The sequence below is a fragment of the Hyperoodon ampullatus genome, assembly GCF_949752795.1.
Source record: "Hyperoodon ampullatus genome assembly, chromosome: 8".
Lineage (NCBI taxonomy): Eukaryota > Metazoa > Chordata > Mammalia > Artiodactyla > Ziphiidae > Hyperoodon > Hyperoodon ampullatus.
Window position 1 is genome coordinate 23272230 of NC_136921.1, and position 22527 is coordinate 23294756.

The 22527-nt window shown below is 39.3% G+C and overlaps 1 protein-coding gene across 1 annotated transcript in view; it reads left to right on the top strand.

Annotated features, from left to right (window-relative positions):
* Window positions 1–678: 678 nt before the first annotated feature.
* Window positions 679–22527, top strand: part of BARD1 (BRCA1 associated RING domain 1) — a gene marked incomplete at both ends in the record, with an annotated part of 74035 nt that continues 52186 nt past the window's right edge. Inside the window, 3 exons of the mRNA XM_079709632.1 lie at window positions 679–821; window positions 11953–12009; window positions 16087–16235. Coding sequence (XP_079565758.1) covers window positions 679–821; window positions 11953–12009; window positions 16087–16235 — 349 coding nt within the window. The remainder of the gene's footprint in view (window positions 822–11952; window positions 12010–16086; window positions 16236–22527) is intronic.

The window sequence follows — 22527 nt, forward strand, 5'->3', positions numbered from 1 at the left end:
ATGATACAACTGGGCCTGCTGTGAAGACAGAGAGAAGTGGGAAGATTTGAGAGTAAGGGGAAAAAAATGCAAGGGTTTGTCAGCGGACTGGATGGGGAGGGTGAAGGGGTGCGTAGTAGGTGTATCTGTATATATGGCCATCAATGAAAAGCCGGGGGTGGGGGTGGGGAGAGAAAAGAAAGTTACCTTCTTAGGAATTAAGAGTGTCAATGTTACGAGCAAAGCGTTTCCAAGCTCAGCAGTAGTCGAAACAGCACTCCTTATAGACCATGCTCAACTAAAAAGTTTCTCGGTTTGTGACTTTCCATTGATTAAATTCGGCTACAGGTCCCTAGAATCCTCGCTCTGGAAAAGCAAGGACTTGCTCACGTTCTTGCCTTTACGTCTCAGGGCAGCCTGTGGCCCCGCCCCCTTTCCCGCCGACAGCGGGGTCCTACCGCGGCCCCGCCCCGCGCCGAGGCCCCGCCCCGCGCCCCGCGCGCCGGGACTTTTGGCGCGTTTTGGCCATGCCCCGCCCACCCTGCGCGCCTGGTCCTTTAGGCGTCCCACAGGCACAGAAGTGGGAAAAGCTGGGGCGGGGGGCCGGGGGTCAGGTCGCAGGCCTGCGCTGTCTGGGTGATTGCCCGAGTTCGCCCTGCCTCCCGCTCTCCCAGGAGCCTCCTCCGCGAGGGCGGGGCGATGCGGGGGAACCGGCAGCCGAGGGTCCGCTCCGGGAACGAGCCTCATCCTGCGCCCGCCATGGAGCCGGCAGGTCGCGGGGCCTGGGCGCACAGCCGCGCCGCGCTCTACCGGCTGGAGAAGCTGCTGCGCTGCTCGCGTTGGTAAAGATCGACCCTCGAGGGGGCTGGCGGGAGGGCCTCGGCGGGGGGCAGGCGTCTTTTCAAACCTCCGGTTTCCTCCGTTCATTCCCGTCTCCCCACCTCCCCCCAGCAGTTGGGCCGCCGAGCAGAGTTAGTACCTGCCCAGGGATCTGGTGTTATTTATCCCCACTCCGGGCCCCCATTCAACCCTTTCTGGGCGGCTTTCTAGCCTTTCTTGCACCAAACCCAACTGAGATGGTAGTTTTCGAACTTTGGCGGGCTTAAGAGTCTAGAGGTGTGGCTAAAGATGCGGATCCCTGTTCCCGCCTCCAGAGTTTGAATCTGTAGCGCTGAGGCATCTGCACTGTTCACCGGGCCCGTGATTCTTGTGACTAGGGTAATTCCAGAACCTTAGGCCGAGGGCTGTTAGGTTTGAAGAGGCCCACTAAATTTGAAGCAGCTGTCACCATTTGCTGAGCTGGCCCCGTTGACCTTTTCTCCGTCGCAACCTTATTTGGGGAGGGAGGAGAGTTTTGGGGACTTTTTTGAGGGGTAGATTGAAGATGGCGGGGTGATGGTCACCGCCAATTTCTCTTACAATATCACATTTCCTTGGTTTGATCAAAGACTGTACGGCTTGGGGTTCCAGCTCTTAAGAGATGCTGTTTATTATTACTTTTTGCTTCTTATTTTCCTTCATGCTGTTACACCATGGGAATCCTTTAAGTTCAAAGTTTTCATTCCATCTGAAGACATCACTTTCTTGACTGGTACTCCTTGCTTCTTCTTTTCCTGTAGCTCCTCCTAGTATAGAAATAAAGAAGGTTTATAAAACCCAAGAAGGGCTTATCTCACTTTTCATTTCTTCCAAAAGCGTTTATTGAGCGCCTGCTGTGTGCACAGCTCAGTATTTCTGCATCAGTATCACTCTGGCAGGTTTTCTCTCTGCTCGTAGCTGTTCTACCCTATTTCTTTTTTGGGACTTTGTTTTGATTTTTTCCCCCCCTCTGATGTCCAACTTGCAGAACTTTGTTGTACGTAAAGCATAAGTAACATAGCAACTCTTTCTTTAAAAATGGAAAGGACGTAACTGTCAGTTTCGCACTTTAAACCTTGTGACAAATGACATCATTACCCTCCTTAGAAAAGTGGCACTTTTGTAAATGAAGACATTCTGATGTGTGTGTTTTCACATAGCACAAGGGTCATCCATCAGAGACTAAGAAATTTAAAACTGGCTCTGTTGGTTGCTATAATAGAAGCAATTGTAGTCACACCTTCATAGGTCAACGAAAGTTAGACATTCAGACGGCACATTTCTGTATGGAAGGCACTAGGGCGGCAGCGTGATGCCTCACTTAGGCCGTAGAGTCAGACTGCTGGGGTCAGGTTCCAGCTTTGATACTGCTGAATAATGGCCCTGGTCATTCCACATCTCTGTGCCTCAGTTTCCTTATCTGAGTGACGATGGTGCTCAGCTCATCCTCCTGTGAGGATTCATTAATAATAAAAAATATATATTATTGAACACCTACCAAGTGCCAGACTACTCTAGGCATTGGAGATTCATTAGTAAGCAAAGCAGACAGAAACCCCAACCCTTATGAAGCTAACATTCTATGGGAGGGAAGAAACTAAATGAAATTATACATGTAAAGTGGTGAATGTGGTGATTGTTATAGAATCAGTGATTAACAGCACGTGTTTTATGAAAATACAAAAATACAGTCTGCTTGCTGAATGGTTTGGGGGAGACAAAAGAGGAGTAAAAGAGGAATAACCTATAGGTTGTCCTGAAATCTAATAAAGCCAGTTTCACTTTTATCCCCTACCAGTATTTTTCCAGTTTCTAACTGAAGTGAGCAGACAGTAAGAGCCAAAAGCCTGAAAGTAGACATCAGTAACTAGGTCCAGACTTTTAATACAACCCGTCGTGGATGGTTAATGATACTGAACTCCAGTGATTTATTTATTTATGAAAAAACATTTTTTTTTTTTGGTCCGCAGCTCGCCATGCGGCTTGTGGGATCTTAGTTCCCCAACCAGGGATTGAATCCGGGCCCTTGGCAGTGAATGCGAGGAGTTCTAACCACTGGCCTGCCAGGGAATTCCCTCCAGTGATTAAAAGAAAAAAAATTAATATACGAACCACTGATGGATTAACTAAATCTCAGCCGTTTCTTTTAGTGCATATTTTAGCATAGGGCTCTGCAAACTTTCTCTGTTAAGGGTCATATAGTATATATTTTAGGCTTTGCTGTCACAAACAGTGTCTGTTCTTGTTTTTTTTTTTACAACCCTTAAAAACATAAAAAAAAAATTCTTACCTCAAGGGCTGTACAAAAACAGGCTACTGGCTTGATTTGGTGCACAGACAGTAGTTTGCAAAACTTTTAACAGGTAAAACATCTTAAGGTTAAAAATCCTTTTTGGTGTAAAATTTAATGTCACATGGGGTTTAGTGTTTAGAAATGATTAGCGTTCCTCTCCCTGTCACTGCACGTTTGGCATTGTCTTGTAGTGAGTAAAGCATAGGAAAAAACCAACCCATTCTTCCCTCCTGTGCTTTGCCTAGTAGCTGCCTGACATCATTACTCCAAAGAAGCAACTCAGGATGACCTGCTTCTTGCTTTTGCTCCCCATCATTCAAAACAGTGTCATATTATTTGAAACTGTGTGTCAGTGTGTCTGTCCTTTTTACAGAGCTTCAAAGTCTTACCCAGTGGGCTAGTGATTACCCCAATTACCCTCACATTCAGCTTGCAGCTGTCATCCATCTCATGCTCCCAGCTGTCACCTGTCCTGTGTAGCATATTGGATCTGTTTTGCAGCAAGCATTACTTGTGAGTGAGGGTGGATTGCCTACATTACAGGGCATCTTTTCTTGACCTTTAACGTAAGTATGACTCCAAGGTGAAGCTGATGAAATTGTTCAAGAGGCCAGATGTGACATATGTGTTAGGTCCAAGCCTCACAACCAGATAGAAGCTATTTAAAGATTTGGGAAAATGAGACGGGAAGCATGAGAATACTGGGTTCCTAAAGGAAGCAGGAAATGGGAGCTGTAGTGAAAAAGCCCAGGTGTCTTATGACACTGTTTTGGGAATTTAAATAACTAGATACCTCTTGATCTGTGTTTTGGTGGGGGCTGGGGTTTAGCATCTACCACAATTTTAATTCGGAGTTCTGGTGACTTTTATTTATTTATTATTTATTTTTTTTCCATTTTATTTATTTATTTATTTTTGGCTGCGTTGGGTCCTCCTTGCTGTGTGCGGGCTTTCTCTAGTTGTGGTGAGCGGGGGCTACTCTTTGTTGTGGTGCACGGGCTTCTCATTGCAGTGGCCTCTTTTGTTGCAGAGCATGGGCTCTAGGCGCGCAGGCTCAGCAGTTGTGGCGCGCAGGCTCAGCAGTTGTGGTGCACGGGCTTAGTTGCTCCGTGGCATGTGGAATCTTCTGGACCAGGGATCAAACCTGTGTCCCCTGCATTGGCAGACGGATTCTTAACCACTGCACCACCAGGGAAGTCCTCTAGTGACTTTAAAAATTGTAGTTGATTTACAATGTTGTGTTAGCTTCCGGTGTACAGCAAAGTGATTCAGTTATACATATATGTACATTTTCTTATATTGTTTTCCATTATGGTTTATTACAGGATATTGAATATTCTCTGTGCTATACTGTAGGACCTTGTTGTTCTAGTGATTTTTTAATCAACTTTTAGTAAAAAGTCAAAAAAACAGTCTTGTGATTTTTAAGATAGGTGATTTCATTTTTCTAAAGTATCTCTTGTCGTTTTAGTAAAGGTGATTGAGATTGTTTTCTCTTATATTTTGAGGCTGCATAGCTTAGTGGTTAAGAGAATGGATTTTGGACCCTGGCTTCAAATCCTGGCTCAGTGATTTTGGACAAATTATTTCAATTTTATATGCTTCCTTTTCTTGACATGCGGATGAATTAGTAGTAGTTTCTACTTTATAAGTTTGTTAGGGGAATTAAATGAGTTAATTTGTAAGGTACTCAGAGCAGTGTGTGTTATGTTCTAAGTGCTATATGAATGCTTGTAAAATAAAGGGTAGATTTCCTGACTCCAACATTAGCCTTTGTCTTTATTCATTAGTTTGGAATGTTGAGAGGCATTCTTATAGGCCATTCATCCTTTGATGGGATGATTACTCCCTTCATTGTTAGGAAACAATCCCTGAGGCACTGTAAATTGTGTAAGTGGTGATGCAGTGAGGCTTTCCACCCTTAAGGCGCTATCCTTAGTTATAAGGGATGAAGTGTACACACAGTTCAGGGTAAATTAGGATGAAGGCCAAGGGGATGCAGAGAAGAGTACTTGGGTGGGACCAGTGGAGGAAAGATTCCTGGACTTTTGAATTGGGGCTTGGAGAGATTTTTATAGGTGAGCCGGGTAGAGGATTATAGCAAATAAAAATATGCTAAAAAGTATGTAGAATAGAGAGGGAGTGATTCAGGTGGGCAGTGTTAAAGACAAGGTCAGATCCTAGGGATTAGAAGCTTAACATTGTTTCACATAGTTACTCCCTGAGGAGAGCAATTTGTGTAACTTTCCTGGGACCCTGGTGTCCTCATAGGTAAAATGAGGAAAATGGATGAATTGATTTTTCAGGCTCTCTCCAATTCACAGACTCTGGAATTATTAGTGTCTTTTGGATACAAAATATTGTTTAAAACTTTTTAGTGAAGTTTGACATACACACAGAAAAGGACACAAATCATTAGTGTTCACATATCATATGTCCCTCCAAATTATGGGATTTATTTACTTTTGTGGTATTTTGATTTCTTTGATTGACACCTGTCTCCTTCAGTTATACTGCACATTTCATAAAGACAGGTTCACATTTGCAGTCACAGTGCTGGACACATAGTTTCTTAGTTTGTTAAATTAAGACATGAAAATTTAGGTTAAGTTAGGATCACATTGCAGGTGGAAATACCAGAGGACCTGGTTAATTCATTTGAATTGCCAAGAATCCTCCATAGGTTCCTGGTAGTAAACAGTGACTAAAGTTTCAGGGGAGATGTAGAAGGTACAGGTCTTTCCCCCTGGGATTTAGAGCTAGAACCATGACATGCACAGTCCCATTACAGGCTACACATGCCTGGTGTTATATAGGGCTTGGGACTGCCAGGGAGACTTACCAGACACATTGAGCACCCTTTAGTACTGTCCTCCATAGCAGAGGAGATGGAATTACAAGTGAAGTTACTGTTATGCAGGTCTGGGGCCCAGAGGACAGTTTTCAGGCTGAGAGTAAAAATTTGAAAGTTATCTGCGTATATGTGGCAATTGAAGGCATACTTCTGGAAGTGAGCTGGGAAGAGGGTATAAAGGTGCCTATGTCTGAGCCTGGAAACTCAATATTTGAACATCAGGTGGAGGAAGTGATGCTTTAAGGACAGGAATATCAGCAATTACTTAGATACTGTTTTGCTTTGGAGGAAAGGGAATATAGAAGACAAAATAACCAAAACTGTTTGAGCTGGGTATACATGATATTCTCTGTGGCTTATCTGTCTCCTAATAGTAGATTCTATTATAAATAGTCATTAATAGATAGAATTCTATTACCCCTTTGATTTTGGGGATATTTGACTCATTGATTTATTCAGTATTTATTGACACTGAACAATTAGACATGAGCTACTATTTTCCCCATGTGATTTACTTTAATATGGCATACAAAATAACTATACAAAATAAGATGCTTTCATGTCATTATCCATATCCCTGACTTGTTAACAATTTTATTTATTCTCCTCAAGAAAAATAAAGCCAATTGTTTAATTGGCTTGGGGAGCCTCTGCATTTTGGTGTTAAATGTGTTGGTCCACACCTAAAAATAGCATGGGAATTTTCTAAAACGCAAGAGCACTGTAGTAGCTATCTTGCCTAATATTAAATAGCAGTTGATATCTCATGGAGTCATTCAGTTAAGAAATAGGTCTGCCTCTGTCCTGTAATCTCAACTGAATTTACTTTCCTTTTCTTCTTAGCAAAGAAAATTTTCTCTCAATAGGACCTTTAAAAAGAGAAAAAAAAAGTTTGTTTTCCCTACTTAGTTCTTCCCTAAGTTATAATCCTCTGACTGTACTGGTCTTTCCAAATCAACTACGTATAAAGTAACAGAAGTATGACTGCAGATGGAAAAAAATAAAGTAGCTGAATTTTCAAGGTACAGAAGTCCTGTTACCATGCAAATGTCTTTTGTTATTCTTCTGGATTTTTTTTCCTTCTAATATATATGTATATCAAACAAAAAATAGGATAAGGATAAAATAGAATTGTTAATATAAATGCATTTTGTATGTAGTCTTCCACTTAGTTCGTTCACTAAGGATTTATTGAAATCCTGCTGTTCGCATAGCACCATGCTAGGTAGGTAATGGTGTGTTGGGGAGCTCTGAAGAATTGAAAGTCAAGATCTCTTGTCTGTAGGACTACAATCTATTTGGAAACTTAAAAAAAAAAAAAAAAGAAAGAAAGAAAGAAAAGAAAGAATCAGGCAGATAAAATACAAAATACTTAGTTTTCAACATTGATTTCCAGAGCCCCAGCTTGATGCCATCTCTGGAACTTTAGAGCATTTTGTACTTAAGTCATATGTTAACCTGGCTTATAAAACTACCCAGCTAGATTGTAAGCCCCTTAGGAAAGAGTGTAATGCAGTCAACTTTGTGTCCTTTATATGTGTCTGCTGCAGGGTACAGATTCTGCACAAGTGATGGCATGGAAACTAAATTCCAAGAAATTCTGTGCTTCTTTGTTTAGTGTCATTTTTATTGTATCATCCTGGATGGTATTTGGAAAATGTGTTCAGCTTGAATAGTTTTGTGGGAGGAGGAAGTATATTCTAGGCTGGGGACAGTCTGAGCAGTACTAGGCTTGGAATTGGTCATAAGGTGTTTGACAAATGTTACAGACACTGACTGGCCTGATAAGAGCAGTTTTTGTTGAGGAGCAGTGAGAACAAAGGTTGCCTGGCTTTGGAGTAACCAGACTGTGAAGAACTTTTTAAGTTTTTAAAAATTGAAAGTAATACATGTATATGCCAAAGAATTAAAATAACATGGTATATGGTTATTAAATATTTGTTAAATGAATGACAGGTAAGTCTGAATCTTCTTCAAGAACCCACTCTGATCAGTTTCTTGTGTATCCTTTAAGAGCTTCTCTATGTTTGTACCTCAGATGAGAGAGTACCAGTCATCAGGTAGATGTATCATGATTTATTTAACCATTTCCTTGGTAGAAATTTAGATTGTTCCCAGTCTTGTGCTGTAATAAACACAAGACTTATGCTGGAGTGAATGAATATCCTTGTCCATGTGCCTTTACATTAAAAATTTTTTATTAGAATTATACGTGAACACAGTTGACAAAGTCAATAGGACAAAGATTATAATGAAAACATTATTTTGCCTCATCCCTTATCACCCTTGAGTTCTATACTCCAGATACAAACTCTTTCATCTCTTTTAATTCTTTAATTTCCAGATTACGAAATGTGTTTCTGTTGCTAGTTCTAGATTTTTTTTTCCATTTTAGACATTTTTTGTTAACTTCCTAACTTCCTACTCTGAAAGGTGAGTTTTTTTTTATTACCAATGATCAACTTTCTACTATGAAAGATGACTGGATATAGAATTCAAAGTACAAAATAATTTTCATTCATTACTGTGAAGGCCAAATGTTTGTTCCTTGTCACCCGTGAGATGTCTTATGCTATTCTGAATCCTTTAAAAATAATATATATATATTTATACACACACACACACACACACACATATGTATCTGACATTTTATTATTTCTTAGTTCCTGGAAGCTTTTGGTATTTTGTTTAGATAGATATCTTTAGTGTTTTGAAATTTCAATTTTTCAAGCATCCATCTGAGATTATCTGAAGAATAAATTCCTTGCAGTAGGATAGTTGAGTTAAAGTTTGGTACATTTAAAATTTTGATAGATACTGTCTGGTTGTAATAAGAATTCTTTTATTCCAGAGTGTCTTCTCAGCTAAGCTCTAGACATTTTCAGAAAGTCTCGCTTTGACAGTGATCCGTGCCACCCTCCTTGCAGTGTATCTATTCTTTGGGCTCTTCCATTAAAATTCTTTTGAACTTGGCACTACCGTCTCCCAGCTTTGGCTATAACACTCCTCTCTCTGCTCCTCCCCCCAGCACATGCGTGCACATACTTTTCATTCATTCTCCCAGTGTCTTTTCTCATCTATTAACAGCAATAAAAAGTATTTTCTAGGTCACTAATTAGAATAATTAGTACAGTTGATCACTTATTTGTAGTACTAGATTCATTGCTACTTGCACTGTAGCATCTTGTTGCTAGGGTGAAGGGTAAGAACTATAGATCAAGGGGTACAGAGTCATCTTAGGATGGAAATTTAAGTTTAGAAATAGAATCAAGGCACTGAGTCAGGTATTGGCAGAGAAAACCAGAAGGCTGTGGACTGCATCCGGGAGGTAAACCTACATGGAGAGATGGGAAAAGAAGCAGCTAAGGACGAGCTGAAATCAGCACATAAATGTGCTATAGGAAATTAAAACTCAATAGAAGGGAAGGTTTCAGGAAAGAAGGTGAGGTCGATGTTATTTCACAGAGGGTCAGGGAGAAAGAGGACCCAAAGATGCTTTGGTGAGCAGTTTGAGCAGAGTGGTGGGAATTAAAGCTAGGAAGGAAAGGAGATGGAGTTAGCTGGTACAGAGCACCTACAGAGAACTTACCAGAACTTACATCTGCAAGAAAGGGAGGAGCTGGGGCAGACGGTAGAGTGCGGGGCAGGGTATAACGCAGGGGTCCCCAAGCCCCGGTCCATGGCCTGTTAGGAACCAGGCCGCACAGCAGGACCAAGTCTTCATCTGCCTCGCTCCCCGTTGCCTGCCTTACCACCTGAACCAACCCCCCCATCCCTGGCATTACTGCCTGATTCTGTCCTGCCGTGCCCACCCCGCCCCCCCCATCCATGGAAAAATTGTCTTCCATGAAACCAGTCCCTGCTGCCAAAAAGGTTGGGGACTGCTAGTCTAAAGGGTTTTTTGTTTGTTTTAGTTTGCAGGAGAGATTACCTTTGTATGTTTAGGTACAGATGGAAGATGAAAGGTGACTGTAATGATGAGAATAGACTCTTAGAAAGCAGAGAAGGTAAGGGATCTAAGGACAATAGAGCAGCACAATTTACGAAGGAAGAATGACTGAAGGAGTTCTTTTCCTCTGAGCCTGGAGGGAGGAGGGGTAAGATTATGGGTGGAGAGGTAGGAATGAGTCTAGTGGTGAAAAGCTCACACTGCTTGGCTTCAGTAAGGTTAATGGGATTTAGAGCCTGGGGATTATTTTGTATAGCTGGCTATTCATTTGTTTGTTTACCCACAGAACATCTACTACATCACTTTGGTAGAGATACAAAGGTGAGAAAACTACCAAATGAGTTTATAGAGACAAGTTTGTATATCTTCCTGTCTTTTTGTAATGGTTATTCAGAGCCCGAGAGCAGGCACGGGAGAGGACTGGGGAGCCTGTCTAGCATTGTATCAATAGATTGGCATCCTTGAGTGTCTAAGAGGTTAGTAGAATTAGGGTGGTGGTGAAGATGGCCCAGAACAAGTTAGCTCTGTGGCCTGGGCTGGTAGGGAATCCAAGGAGCTAATACTGAATGGAAGTCTTTCCATGTGGAAAGCAACCTGAAGATGGAGGTTTGGTCAGGGTGATGGGATAAAAGAGAAGGGGGATATTATGGTAGGAGGGAGTGAGATCACACCGCTTTTGGGATCTTAGAGGCAGAGCTCGTAATGGAGTAGAATTCAGCACACTTGATTCGAGATCAGGGGTTAGGTTTGGTAGGTCAAGTAATGAACAGAAATTATAGGAGCAGCATGAGCATTGTGGTAAGGGTCATCTGAGCTGCCAGAATCACAGAATTGGCTGGCACATCACAAGTCATATTTTTATCACCATGTTCTGTGTAGCGTGATAGAAAACTCAGATATTCTGAGTTTTTAAAAAGTGATGGGTTTTATAATGTCAGGAGCCCCATTTTCGACATCTTGAGTATAACATTGTGGGTGTGCTCTGTTTTTAGCACTCTTTCTGAAAGCTCAATTTCACTTTAATGTTCATTTCTATTAAAATGTGCAGTGTGATACTTTCGATCTTTCAAGAAGTGTGGAAAACTATTTTTATTGATATATGGTACGTGTACAGAGGTAATTGGATAATAATGGTGTAAATACCTACAGGTCCTAGGGTTAGTATAATAAACCAAGCACAAAAAATGTTTGTTCTTTAAAAGCTTTACTTCTCCTGTTTGCTCGTGCCTCATTACGCCCTCTGATTATAATGACTTGATATGTTTCTTAGTTAAGTAGCATTACCTTCTTGGGATTATCAAACTTAGCAGGTGTTTTTTGACGGAAACGTTGGGAATACTTAATTGTCTAGACAGCCAACCTGATGATTCCCATTTGCAGTTGCTTTAAAGAAAACAAACAACTTCCTGTAAAATGAAAGAATGGCTGCATTTTTGATAAGGCATCTGTAAAAAATTGGTGGGTACTTGACAACAACCGGAAACCAATTTTTTTTTTTTTTAATGGGAAACCATAAATTCTTATGGTCAAAGTGACCAGATGTCCTGTTTTTCTGTGGCAGTCCTGCTCTTCTCTCTAGTTATCACTCCCCTTCACTCTCAGAAGTGTTCTCATTAGGACAATGCACTACATAGTCATTCTACTTGTGGGTCTGATTTTGAGATTTATGGTCTACACTTTGAATCATTAGTTGAAAGAAGCAGCCAGTGGTTGGTTTTGCCTGTAAGAGGTTCAGAGATATTGAACAAAGTTGCTTCTTTCTATGATTTCACAGTATATGCATTATAAAAAGTGTTGCAAGTTGTACTGAGTTTGGTAGTTGCTATTTGAATTCAGCAGGTGTGTGATGAGACAATATTTAATCAGGGAGTAACAACCTTTCAAATGAATAAATCCTTAATATCTTCTGTTTTGAGAAAGAAATATGGTAGTGTTGGGCCTTGGACTTGTGAAATGTTGAGTAAAAAATGTTTATCTAACAACGACCTAAGTCTTGATTATTTTTCTTTCTTCAAACAGCACTAATATTCTGAGGGACCCTGTGTGTTTAGGAGGATGTGAGCACATCTTCTGTAGGTAAGTAATTATGGTTTATGATACATACACACACATACACACAAATTTAGTGTAACTATGTTTTTTACTAGGTAATAGTCATGCAATCATGTTGATACTAGTATTACCTTATGTTGTGTAACTCATAGATTGCAAAGTGACTTACTGTACATTATCTCATTTTGGTCCTTTCAACTGTCTTAATTTACAAATCAGAAACTAAAAGCTCAAAGAGAGTGACTTGTTGACAGTTACAAAGCTTAGTAAGTGGCTTTGCTACATTTTGGGGGAAAATTAATATCTGTTGTATAATTCAAATATGTCTCTCTTATTTTTCCAGTTAGTTTTGAATCCAGACTTTGCAAATTGTGAAACTTTAGTTCTTATCGTTACTGGATTAGTTTCCTAGGGCTGCCATAACAAAGTACCAAAAACTGGGTGGCTTAGAGCAACAGAAATTATTGTCCCACAGTTCTGGAGGCTAGAAGTGTGACAGCGAGGTGTCAGGTAGGTTGGTTCCCTCCGAGGGCGATGAGGGAAAATCTGTGCCATGCCTCTCTCCTACCTTCTGGTGGAGAATCTTTGGATTCTGGCATTCTTTCCTTGGCTTATATAGATACATCACTCTGATCTTAGCCTTCATGTTCACATGGCAGTCTCCCTTGTGTGCATGTTTGTCTTTGTGTCCAAATTTCCTCTTTTTACAAAATACCAATTATATTGGATTAGGGTACTTACCCTGATGATCTCATCTTAACTTGATCATTTACAAAGACCCTATTTTCAAATAAGATCACATTCACAGGTCCTCGGGTTTAAGACTTCAGCATCTTTTGGTGGACCAATTTAAGCCATTACAGTTATTATAAAATTATATCCATTAAAGCCTTGGCTGAGAGGTTAGTATATTAGGTTTTCATCTCATCTTATTTCTTATTCAGGAGGAATCAATTAAAGGAGTGAATGTCATAGTTTAATTGTCTGAGACAGGGTTAGTGTATCCTCCTTTGAATAAATCTTTTAATTATTTCAAGTTATGACTGTGATTATCTGGCATGCGCAGACTGCAATATGAAGTTTAAGCACATGTGGAAGTAATCTACTTCAGTGGGCTGGGGATGTGTGGAGGGCACCTATGCTTGGGGTCCCAATTCTGTTTCTAGAAACATAGGTCTGTTACATAGGGCATATCCAGCAGGAGGATGGGGTAGGAAATAGTATCTATTGCCTACCTGATGTCTCCATCTGGATGATGAAATGGGATTTCAGACTTGATATGTTCTGAGCAGATCTGTTGATCATCCTCCCTTTTACCCTGTTCCTGCCTCGGTAATCTTCATAGCAGTAACTGGTGCCACTGGAATAAATGGTATCAAAGTTGCTCAAAGCAAAAACCAGTAGTCATACCTGGTTGCTGTTTTTCTTCCTTATCCCATGTCATTAAGTTCTGTCAGTTTCACCTCAAAATGTGCCCTACGTCTTGAACTTTCCCACTTTTCTCTATATTTACTCTTGTTTATACTTTGGTCCAAGCCACCATCATATTATTTCTCCTCAGACTTTTTTTTTTTTTTTTTTTTTTTTTTTGCGGTAGGCGGGCCTCTCACTGTTGTGGCCTCTCCCCTTGCGGAGCACAGGCTCCGGATCACAGGCTCAGTGGCCATGGCTCACGGGCCCAGCCGCTCCGCGGCATGTGGGATCTTCCCAGACCGGGGCACGAACCCGTTTCCCCTGCATCGGCAGGCGGACTCTCAACCACTGCGCCACCAGGGAAGCCCTCTCCTCAGACTTTTGTCAAAAGTTCATAGCTGGTTCGCTTCCCCATTTTCTATGTTCCTGTGAGTGATCTCACAAGAGATCTTTTGAAAATGTAAATCACGTTCTTATCATTACGGCTCTTAAAGTCCTTCAGTGACTTCCTATTACAATTAGAATGAAATCCAAACTCTGCACTGAGGCCCACGAGACCCTGTGCAGGGCCCAGTCCTTGCCTGCCTCTCGGACCGCACATCCCTCTGGCTCACACTGTTCAGCCACATTCTCCTTTTAGTGTATTAAACACGTCAAACTCACTCCTGCCCCAGGACTTTTGCACTTACTATTTCTTCCATCTAGAATGTACTTCTGCCAGATTTTTGTGAGGCTAGCTTTTCATCAGTTCCATTTCAGCTCAGATATTACCTCCTCCAAGAGGCCTCCCATTATTCCTGTATAAAATTTTGGCCACTCCCTGTCTCCACTCTGGAGCAAGCAGATTTGTTTCAGGGGTTGTACTCACTGTATATAATAGATTAGTGACAAATCTGGAGCATAACAAACTTGAAATTGTATGTAATGAAATTGTATGTAAAGCTTGTGTGTGTTCCATACATTTAATTGGATTCTAAAGGGCTCTGTGACTTAAAATGGCCAATGAAAGATTAAGGGAGGCATGAGAACATCTTAAAAGAAAATGGTCATCTGTATATGAACAGAGGAAAGAACTGATTCAGTGTAGTTTGGTTCATTTTCATTATATGATGCCAAGAATTAGGGTAGCTGTTTGTATTCTTTGCAGATTTGGAGATATGTGAAGCTGCTGAGCAGTGCTGTAAATGCCATGAAATTTTGTTTTTATTCTTTTTTTTTTGAGGGGGGGGCTGTGCTGTGCGACTTGCGGGATCTCAGTTCCCCAACCAGGGATTGAACCTGGGCCATGGCAGTGAAAGCCCATAATCCTAACCACTAGGCCACGAGGGAACTCCTGCCATGCAGTTTTAAAAGATGGTTTTGATATGTCACAGTGCAACTGAAGCATTGGAGTCAAGGGGAGGTTGGAGGGAACACAGATTTTTATCCTGTTGACATGTTCTGCTAGCTTCAGAATACTTACATGCCAATCCCGAATAAAAGTAGTCCATGAACTCTCTTTAAGACGTAAGTCTTTAAAAAAAAAAAAAAAAGAAGAAGTCTTTAAGTCATGTGGCAGGGGGACCCAAACTTTTTGGTCTCAGACCACTTTACACTCTTGAAAATTGATGACCCCAAAGAGATTTTGTTTACTTGTGTGTATTTCCCATATAAAACTGAGACATTAAAAAAATACTAATTCATTTAAAGATAACAATAAAAACCCATTACCTAATAACATAAATAACACTTTTTAAGGAGAAATAACTATTTTTCAAACTAAAGAAAAAATAGAAGAGTGGCACTGCTTTTACATTTTTGCAGATTTCTTTATTTTGCTGAGTAGAAGACAGGTTACATATTTTGAAGGGGGCTCCATTGTAAGAATCCTCTGGCCCTACAAATGAGAGGGTTACATGAAAGGGGATGTAGTGTTTGGAGGAGATGTGGCTTTTACGACTATTATATTACCCAGTCCTTCTAGAGCCCATCTGGTGAAGCTAAGGGAGGTGTGGATTTAGAGCTTTCTTATTTCAGGATTCACAGATAGGCTTCAGGGGGGATTGTGAACAAACGCTTGTGCACATCTTCATCAGAGTCACAAAGGGTTTGTAACCCCCAAGGTTAGGAAAAACCTTTCTAACTATTGAGACTGTAACTCTTGGACCCGAGGTAATTTAATTGAGTCTACAGGTTATAAAAGTACCTGAAGGAACCAAACATCTTTTCTCAAAAACTAAAGCCTTTAGACACTTGTACAAAAATAAAAGAAAAAACACCTTTCCCCATTTCTTTGCAGTAATTTTAGGTATCTCCATGAAGCAGAGTGTTAGGTTTAGAGTAGGAAAGGTTGAGATGCATGGCTTACATGCATTAGGTACTAAATATTTTTTTAATATCTCCCTCTGTACTCTCTTTAGAAACTTTAGATTTATTTGCAGGGAAAAATCATGCAGACTATTGTCTGGCCAAGTGTAGTCTCTACATAGCAAATTACATAAGCAACTTTAGATTTAGATAGGGTATGTGTGTGTTTGTGTGTCAGTGTCATACTCTTTCAAAAACACTGTTTTAACTAATATTTTATAATTGACCATTGTTTATTAGAACAGCCTCTGCTTCATTTACTTCAGTTCAAACTGCTCATTTTTTTCAATTCAGATCCTGCTGAATGTATTGATATCTATATATTTTTTGATCCTTTTTAAGTAATTGTGTAAGTGACTGCATTGGAACCGCATGTCCAGTGTGTTACACCCCAGCCTGGATACAAGATGTGAAGATAAATAGACAATTGGACAGCATGATCCAGCTTTGTAGTAAGCTTCGAAATTTGCTACATGACACTGATTTTTCAGGTGAGAAATTTCACTGTCTCTCTTAGTTAAATAACTGATAAATTCATATTGATTTTATAAAGTATGTAAAATATGAATGACATATTTCAGATGTTAAGATTTATAGTGTTAGGAATCATTTTGAGAGGTGACAGAGGTAATTAGGTCTGACTCCCTTATTTTATAGATGAGAAACCAGGGTCCAGAGAGATTAAATGATCTTGCCTGAAGTCACACATGCAGTTAGTACCAGGAGCAGGAGAAATAGAGCCCGTTTCTTCTGATTGTCAGTCCAGAGACTTTTTTACCACCTATACTACCTGCTTTTTACAGTTATAATAATTTCTGTATAATATATATGGAATAGTGATTTTTGTTGTTAAACTCAGTTAACTATTATTTCACAAGATAGAATACAACCTTTTGGGTGTCACTTTTCTACAAATTAGTTAGATTAATTTTGCACATTTTTTTTTTTTTCTTTGCGGTACGTGGGCCTTTCACTGCTGTGGCCTCTCCCGTTGCAGAGCACAGGCTCCGGACGCGCAGGCTCCGGACGCGCAGGCTCCGCGGCCATGGCTCACGGGCCCAGCCACTCCATAGCATGTGGGATCCTCCCAGAGCAGGGCACGAACCCATGTCCCCTGCATCGGCAGGCGGACTCTCAACCACTGTGCCACCAGGGAAGCCCAATTTTGCACATTTTTGAAAGAGCAAAAATCTAACATCCATTTTCTTTTCTATTTAAATGGAGGTTAATGTTTTTCAAATTGTTCTTACACTCTGTGTGTTAACTATATATTTTCCCGTTGTGCTTTCCGCTGAGAACTAATTAGCTGTGGAAAGCAAGTAAAGTGTTTTTGAATCTTCATAATCAGATTGAAATTGTCTTTTTATTGACCAGATAACATCATTTCAGCTTGTGTTTATGGGAGAACCTTTTATTGACTGGCAGGATGCCATGAATGATTGATAAAGCTCATATAAAATGGTTGAATTTCTGTTTTGAAAACTTTTGATCTTAGTTTTCCAACATGATGTGTTATTGTCAGCTACTAAAGGTGAAGTTGATTGGGCAAAATAAAGAAGTAACGCAACTACTTTGAGTCTTATTGACCAGGTCCATATTTCTGAGAAGAATTTAAATCACAGTTTACCTAAGAAAAGTTTTCTTCGCCTAGTTTTCTGATTTTTATATTAGACTCCATCCTTTCATGACAAAATGTGCTATGGTGATAAAGTTTTACTGATTTTCAGATGTAATTATATATGCACATGTTTTGAAAAGTACTTTAAAAAATAATATGTAGTAAACCTCTTTAAGAGCACAGTGAGGAAAAGTTTTATTAGTTCATCTGTACTGTTTCCCTTCTTTATCAAAGATAGTGCTGACAGTGTTTTATTTTCTGTTTAAAACAGATTAGTGTATGATCTGTTACCCCTCCCCCCACCCCCTTACCATTGATTAAAACAGGAGTTGTTAATTAAGAGTCCATGCATTTTTAGCAGTGTTGGGGCTTGGGGTGGGGGTGGGGGGTGGCGGGAATTAGCAAGTCTCTTGAGTTAACTGTACAATATGAAAAATGTTCATGTCTATGTGAAAGTGGCTTTCCTCAGATTCTTAAAGATGTGTGGTCTGTTAGGAATGTTGGCCATGCATTGAAATTTGGGTGCTATCTATATTTTGTCTGTGGCTGTCATGATGTTTGATTCTTCTTCAGTTTCTGTAGAGTAATATTTAGCTTGCTAGGGCTGCTGTAAGAAAGTACCACAGACTGGGTAGCTTATCAACAGAAATTTATTGTCTCACAGTTCTGAAGGTGAGAAGTTGTAAATCAAGGACTAGGTGAGTTTGGTTACTTTGAGGTCTGTGAGGGGGGCGTGTGTTCCAGGCCTCTCCTTGACTTGTAGAAGGCGGTCTTCATGTTCACATGGTGTTCTCCACGTATGCATGTTTGTGTCAAATTTCCCTTTTTTGTAGGGACACCATTCATATTGCATAGAGCCCCACTTTCCTCATCTTTACCAATCTGCAATGACCCTGTTTCCAAATAAGGTTATGTTCTGAGGTAATGGCATTAGGATTTCAATATATGAATTTTGGGAGGGACACAGTTTAACCCATAAACAAGTAATGTGACATTTTTAATGGTGATAATGGGGGAGCAGAATAACCTTCGGTAGGTTGATTGTAGTCAGTTATCGCATGCCGGGGTACTGCGTACCATGTGGTGCAAAGAATTAGATGACTCCTCAAGAAATTTTACTGTAGTTAGTGATGTTTGAATTATCAGTATGGTTTTCATATTTTGTGGACCATGGAATATGAAATGCCTTAATATTTCATCATTAAAAAAGATATTTAGGAAAATTGCTGAGTTGAGAACAAGTTTTTGTGTGGGACCTGAGGCCCTTTGGAATGCTGTCTTTCTCAGAGGAGAGGTGGAGTTTGGGGAGAGAATTATGGTGATTCACTTTCCAAAGGCCATTTTGTGTTCATTTTCCTTATTATAATGAATAATAATTACATTAGTCATTACCAGACTTTAGCTGTGCTGGCTTTAATAGTTTACTTATTTTAAGATGAATTGAAATTTCACTGATTGCCTAACCTATAATCAGAATTTTAGGATCTTTATTCTGTAGGTGAGGAAATTGAGGGCCTAGGTTAAGCAGGGTGGTCATGCTGTCAGTTTCTTGCTTATTGTTTTATCATTTAACACGGTGCTTTTGTTAGAAGTGTGGGCATTTGTTTTATTTGTTGAATTGTGTTGGAGAAAAATTGGCAGTGTTAAGACTAATTCATATCCTAGAGACTAGACTTAGTTAAAACAATTTTAAAACAAACCCTTAGGTTTTGGTTTCAATAATCCATTTTATAATGGTGACATCCTCCTTTGCTACATTTAGAGAAGATGAAATAAGTCGAGAGTATAAACATATACTTTTCTATCTGGATCTGTAATGTCCATGGTACAAAGCGTTTTCTACTTATTGTAAGTTGCATTGTTATCAACTTTTCCTCCTAAGGTCCCCCAAAACAAATTTAGCCTTGAAGGGCATTTGAGGTGTTTTCTTTCGGTATATCCCTTGGTTCCTTATAGTTTATCTATTCAATATATTTCATGTATATATACCTTTATGTTAGTTTATTATCTAGCAAGTACTTCTAAAACTAAGTATAAGGCAAACTAGGTGAATACGTACAGGGAACTAATAGTTGGGGACGAATAATGGTTGATCCTCTTTATAATGAGGAAATTGGAAAATAATATCATTATAAAATAAAGGTATTAGATTAACTGATTCCTGAGCTCTAGCTCCAAAATCATATGGTTCTGTTAAATAGTCAAGTGCTGAAGATGATGAATTAAGTGGAATGGTTGGACATCTCCCACATTTTCTATATTTATTTTTTTAAACCTGTAGTTCACAATTCATCTTCCAAATGAACCTTGTTACTTTCGTTTACTATAAAATATATAATTACTATAATTAAGATGGGTAATTAGGAAGACCTTGTTAAATCGTGGACATAGTATATAGTATACTGGAGATAAAGAAGCTTGATTTACAGTAATACTTCCTCAAATGAACTTCTAAATACTTGAAGAAATTTTTCTTGGTTCAGTGTACTTTAAAGAGAAGAGGTTGTCTGTCATAAATTTTTCTGACAACCATTTATGGATAATTTTACCTTATTCTTTAAAACGTAGTCTGCTTTCTACCAGTGACGTTAAATTTAAAAGTTTTTATTTTCTCTTGCCCCCTGTCATATTAAATCAGACCTTGCAGGTGCCGGTTAGGTTTTGTGAAGCATATGTTGGTGTTGGTGACATTAAAAAAAATGCTTTGATTATGCTTTCATAGGATCCCAACTTTCCTCTCTGTTTTCTGGTTTGGGAGAGATCCTGGTCTTTCTGTAGCAAATTACATAGTGTTTCATATATGCTATGACTTTTTTATAATAGATGAAGATGAGCATTTGAATAGCTGTGTCGCTGTTGTTTTGTTTTAAATAGAACTGAATACTTCTTAACTTACAAAATAATCATTCTTTAGTGAAGGCGTTAATGTTGCACAGATGGTAGCAAAGTACTTTCCTTTGATTTTTAATAAGGGGCTAGTTTGTCAAAGAGTTTTCTCAACTTCTGTTGTGAAACCTGTAATAGAGAATAATTTGAAAGGCACACAGTGTACATCATTATAATCCTTTGATGTAGATTAATGATAGCTAAATCACATTTTCTAATTGCCTCCCTTTTCTATAGTTTATTACTAAATTTTAAGAAAAACACTTGGCTAAGCAGCTCCTTAGCAACATGTGTGTGTCTCTTCCTCGATATTTTGTGGTGTACTCAGAAATATTTAAATTCAGAGAATAGAATTCTTTTAAAAACGTCATCATTAGGAAATTTACTATGTAGAGGAAGGACGAATATTTTTCTTCATGAAATGAGTATGATAATTTATCATGCTTAGAAGCATTCACCCGTAAAAACTGTTGTAGCTGTTAGTAGTATGATTTATGTTCCAGCAGTGGTGGTGATTTTGCTTTTTACAGTCTTAACTTAGTTATACTGTGTAAAATCCAGAACTTAAAATCATGCTTGCTGTAGTGGTTCTTGGTTAGTTAGGACAAGATGCATAATCAAAATCTTCTTAAGTAAATTTATTATGGGATGATTATTATGATTATGAGATTATTGTGTACAATGTAAACTACATAAATATATGCTCTCTGCACTTACTCCTTTATAAGTTAGGAAATATGTGCTCCTGAGTTTGAAGTTTTGTTGTCTTTTTAGATTTAGATTTTTTAGTTGATTGAGTGTGTTGTTACTACCTACAAGCCTTAATTTTCCTTTAAAATGCCTAATTCTACATTTTGGAAGTTTTGTAAGTGTTGAGGACTTCAGAATTTGACATTGTTTTTAATTGAAAATGTCATCAGCTACGTTTAATAATAAAGTAAAAAAAATCAAGTACGAGTTTTTACAGACCACCAGAGGATTAACCTTTAAGTCTTTGTAATCCTGAGTCTTTCTTAAAAAGTAATCTTGGTAACGTTTCATTTTGACCTTTTCTCTAGTCTCGAGATTATGTCGGAAAGGACTTAGTTTTGAAATCTACTTGTCACTGCAGAGAAAAGACCTTGTTGAATTTAGACATGAAGTCTGTGTGAATGGATCCTCATTCTGATTGTTTTTATTTCCAAGATCCTGTCCTAACAATACTTTTCTGAGCAGGTGATGTTCAGTTCGGATGTAAAAGGGTGTCAGAGGGTCTGCTCTTATTCGGATACCCACTCCTCCTTCCAGCTGGGTTTATCATTTACTGACTTTTCAGTGCAGTGCTTTCCTTTTCCATTTCCAGGAGGAAGGGATAGCTTCTTTGGAGTGGAGTGGAGGGGAGTTTGACTGAATTATTTTGCTTGGCAGGGATCATATCTCTGAAATTTCTACAGAGATAAATGCTAATTGTTTTTCAGAATCCACTGTTTCATTTTTTCTTGTCTGTTTAAAGTGCTGTCTTTTACTTGGCAGATCTATTTATAAAGATAGGACTTTTGGGCTTCCCTGGTGGCGCAGTGGTTGAGAGTCCGCCTGCCGAGGCAGGGGACACGGGTTCGTGCCCCGCTCCGGGAAGATCCCACATGCCGCGGAGCGGCTGGGCCCGTGAGCCATGGCCGCTGAGCCTGCACGTCCGGAGCCTGTGCTCTGCAACGAGAGAGGCCACAACAGTGAGAGGCCCGCGTACAGCAAAAAAAAAAAAAAACCAAAAAAATAGATAGGACTTTTGTACTTAAGAAACATGAGGTGAAAGAATAGGCAAAAGAGATTTTGAACTTTAGAGAAGATCTGAGATTTTAGTTTATTAATCCTCTTGTGTATTAATAATTTTAAACTGAGTGTTCTGTGTGAATAACGAATATCTAAAAGGAATTCAAAAAATAATATTTCATAACTTCCTTTTCTTTTGCTAATATTTTAAGACATGAGAAATGTTGAAATGTATTCCCAGAAACAATAAGAAAAATGAAATTAAAATTATGTTGTCTCTTTTAACTATGAAAGCTTTGTAGGAAGAGCACACTTGACAATTTTATATAACACTGTAGTAATGTCAGACACACTTATTCCCTACACAGTGACTGTTACCAGTCCTTAGGCGAAAGATGCACCGGTGGCTGTTGGTTTTCTTCTTAAAGTAACTTAGTGTTAGAACTTGGTTCATTGAAGTTTTTCTCTTGATTCCATAATGTAAGAAAACTGTTATACAGAGTTCTCTTCAGCTTGAATGAGGAGTGACC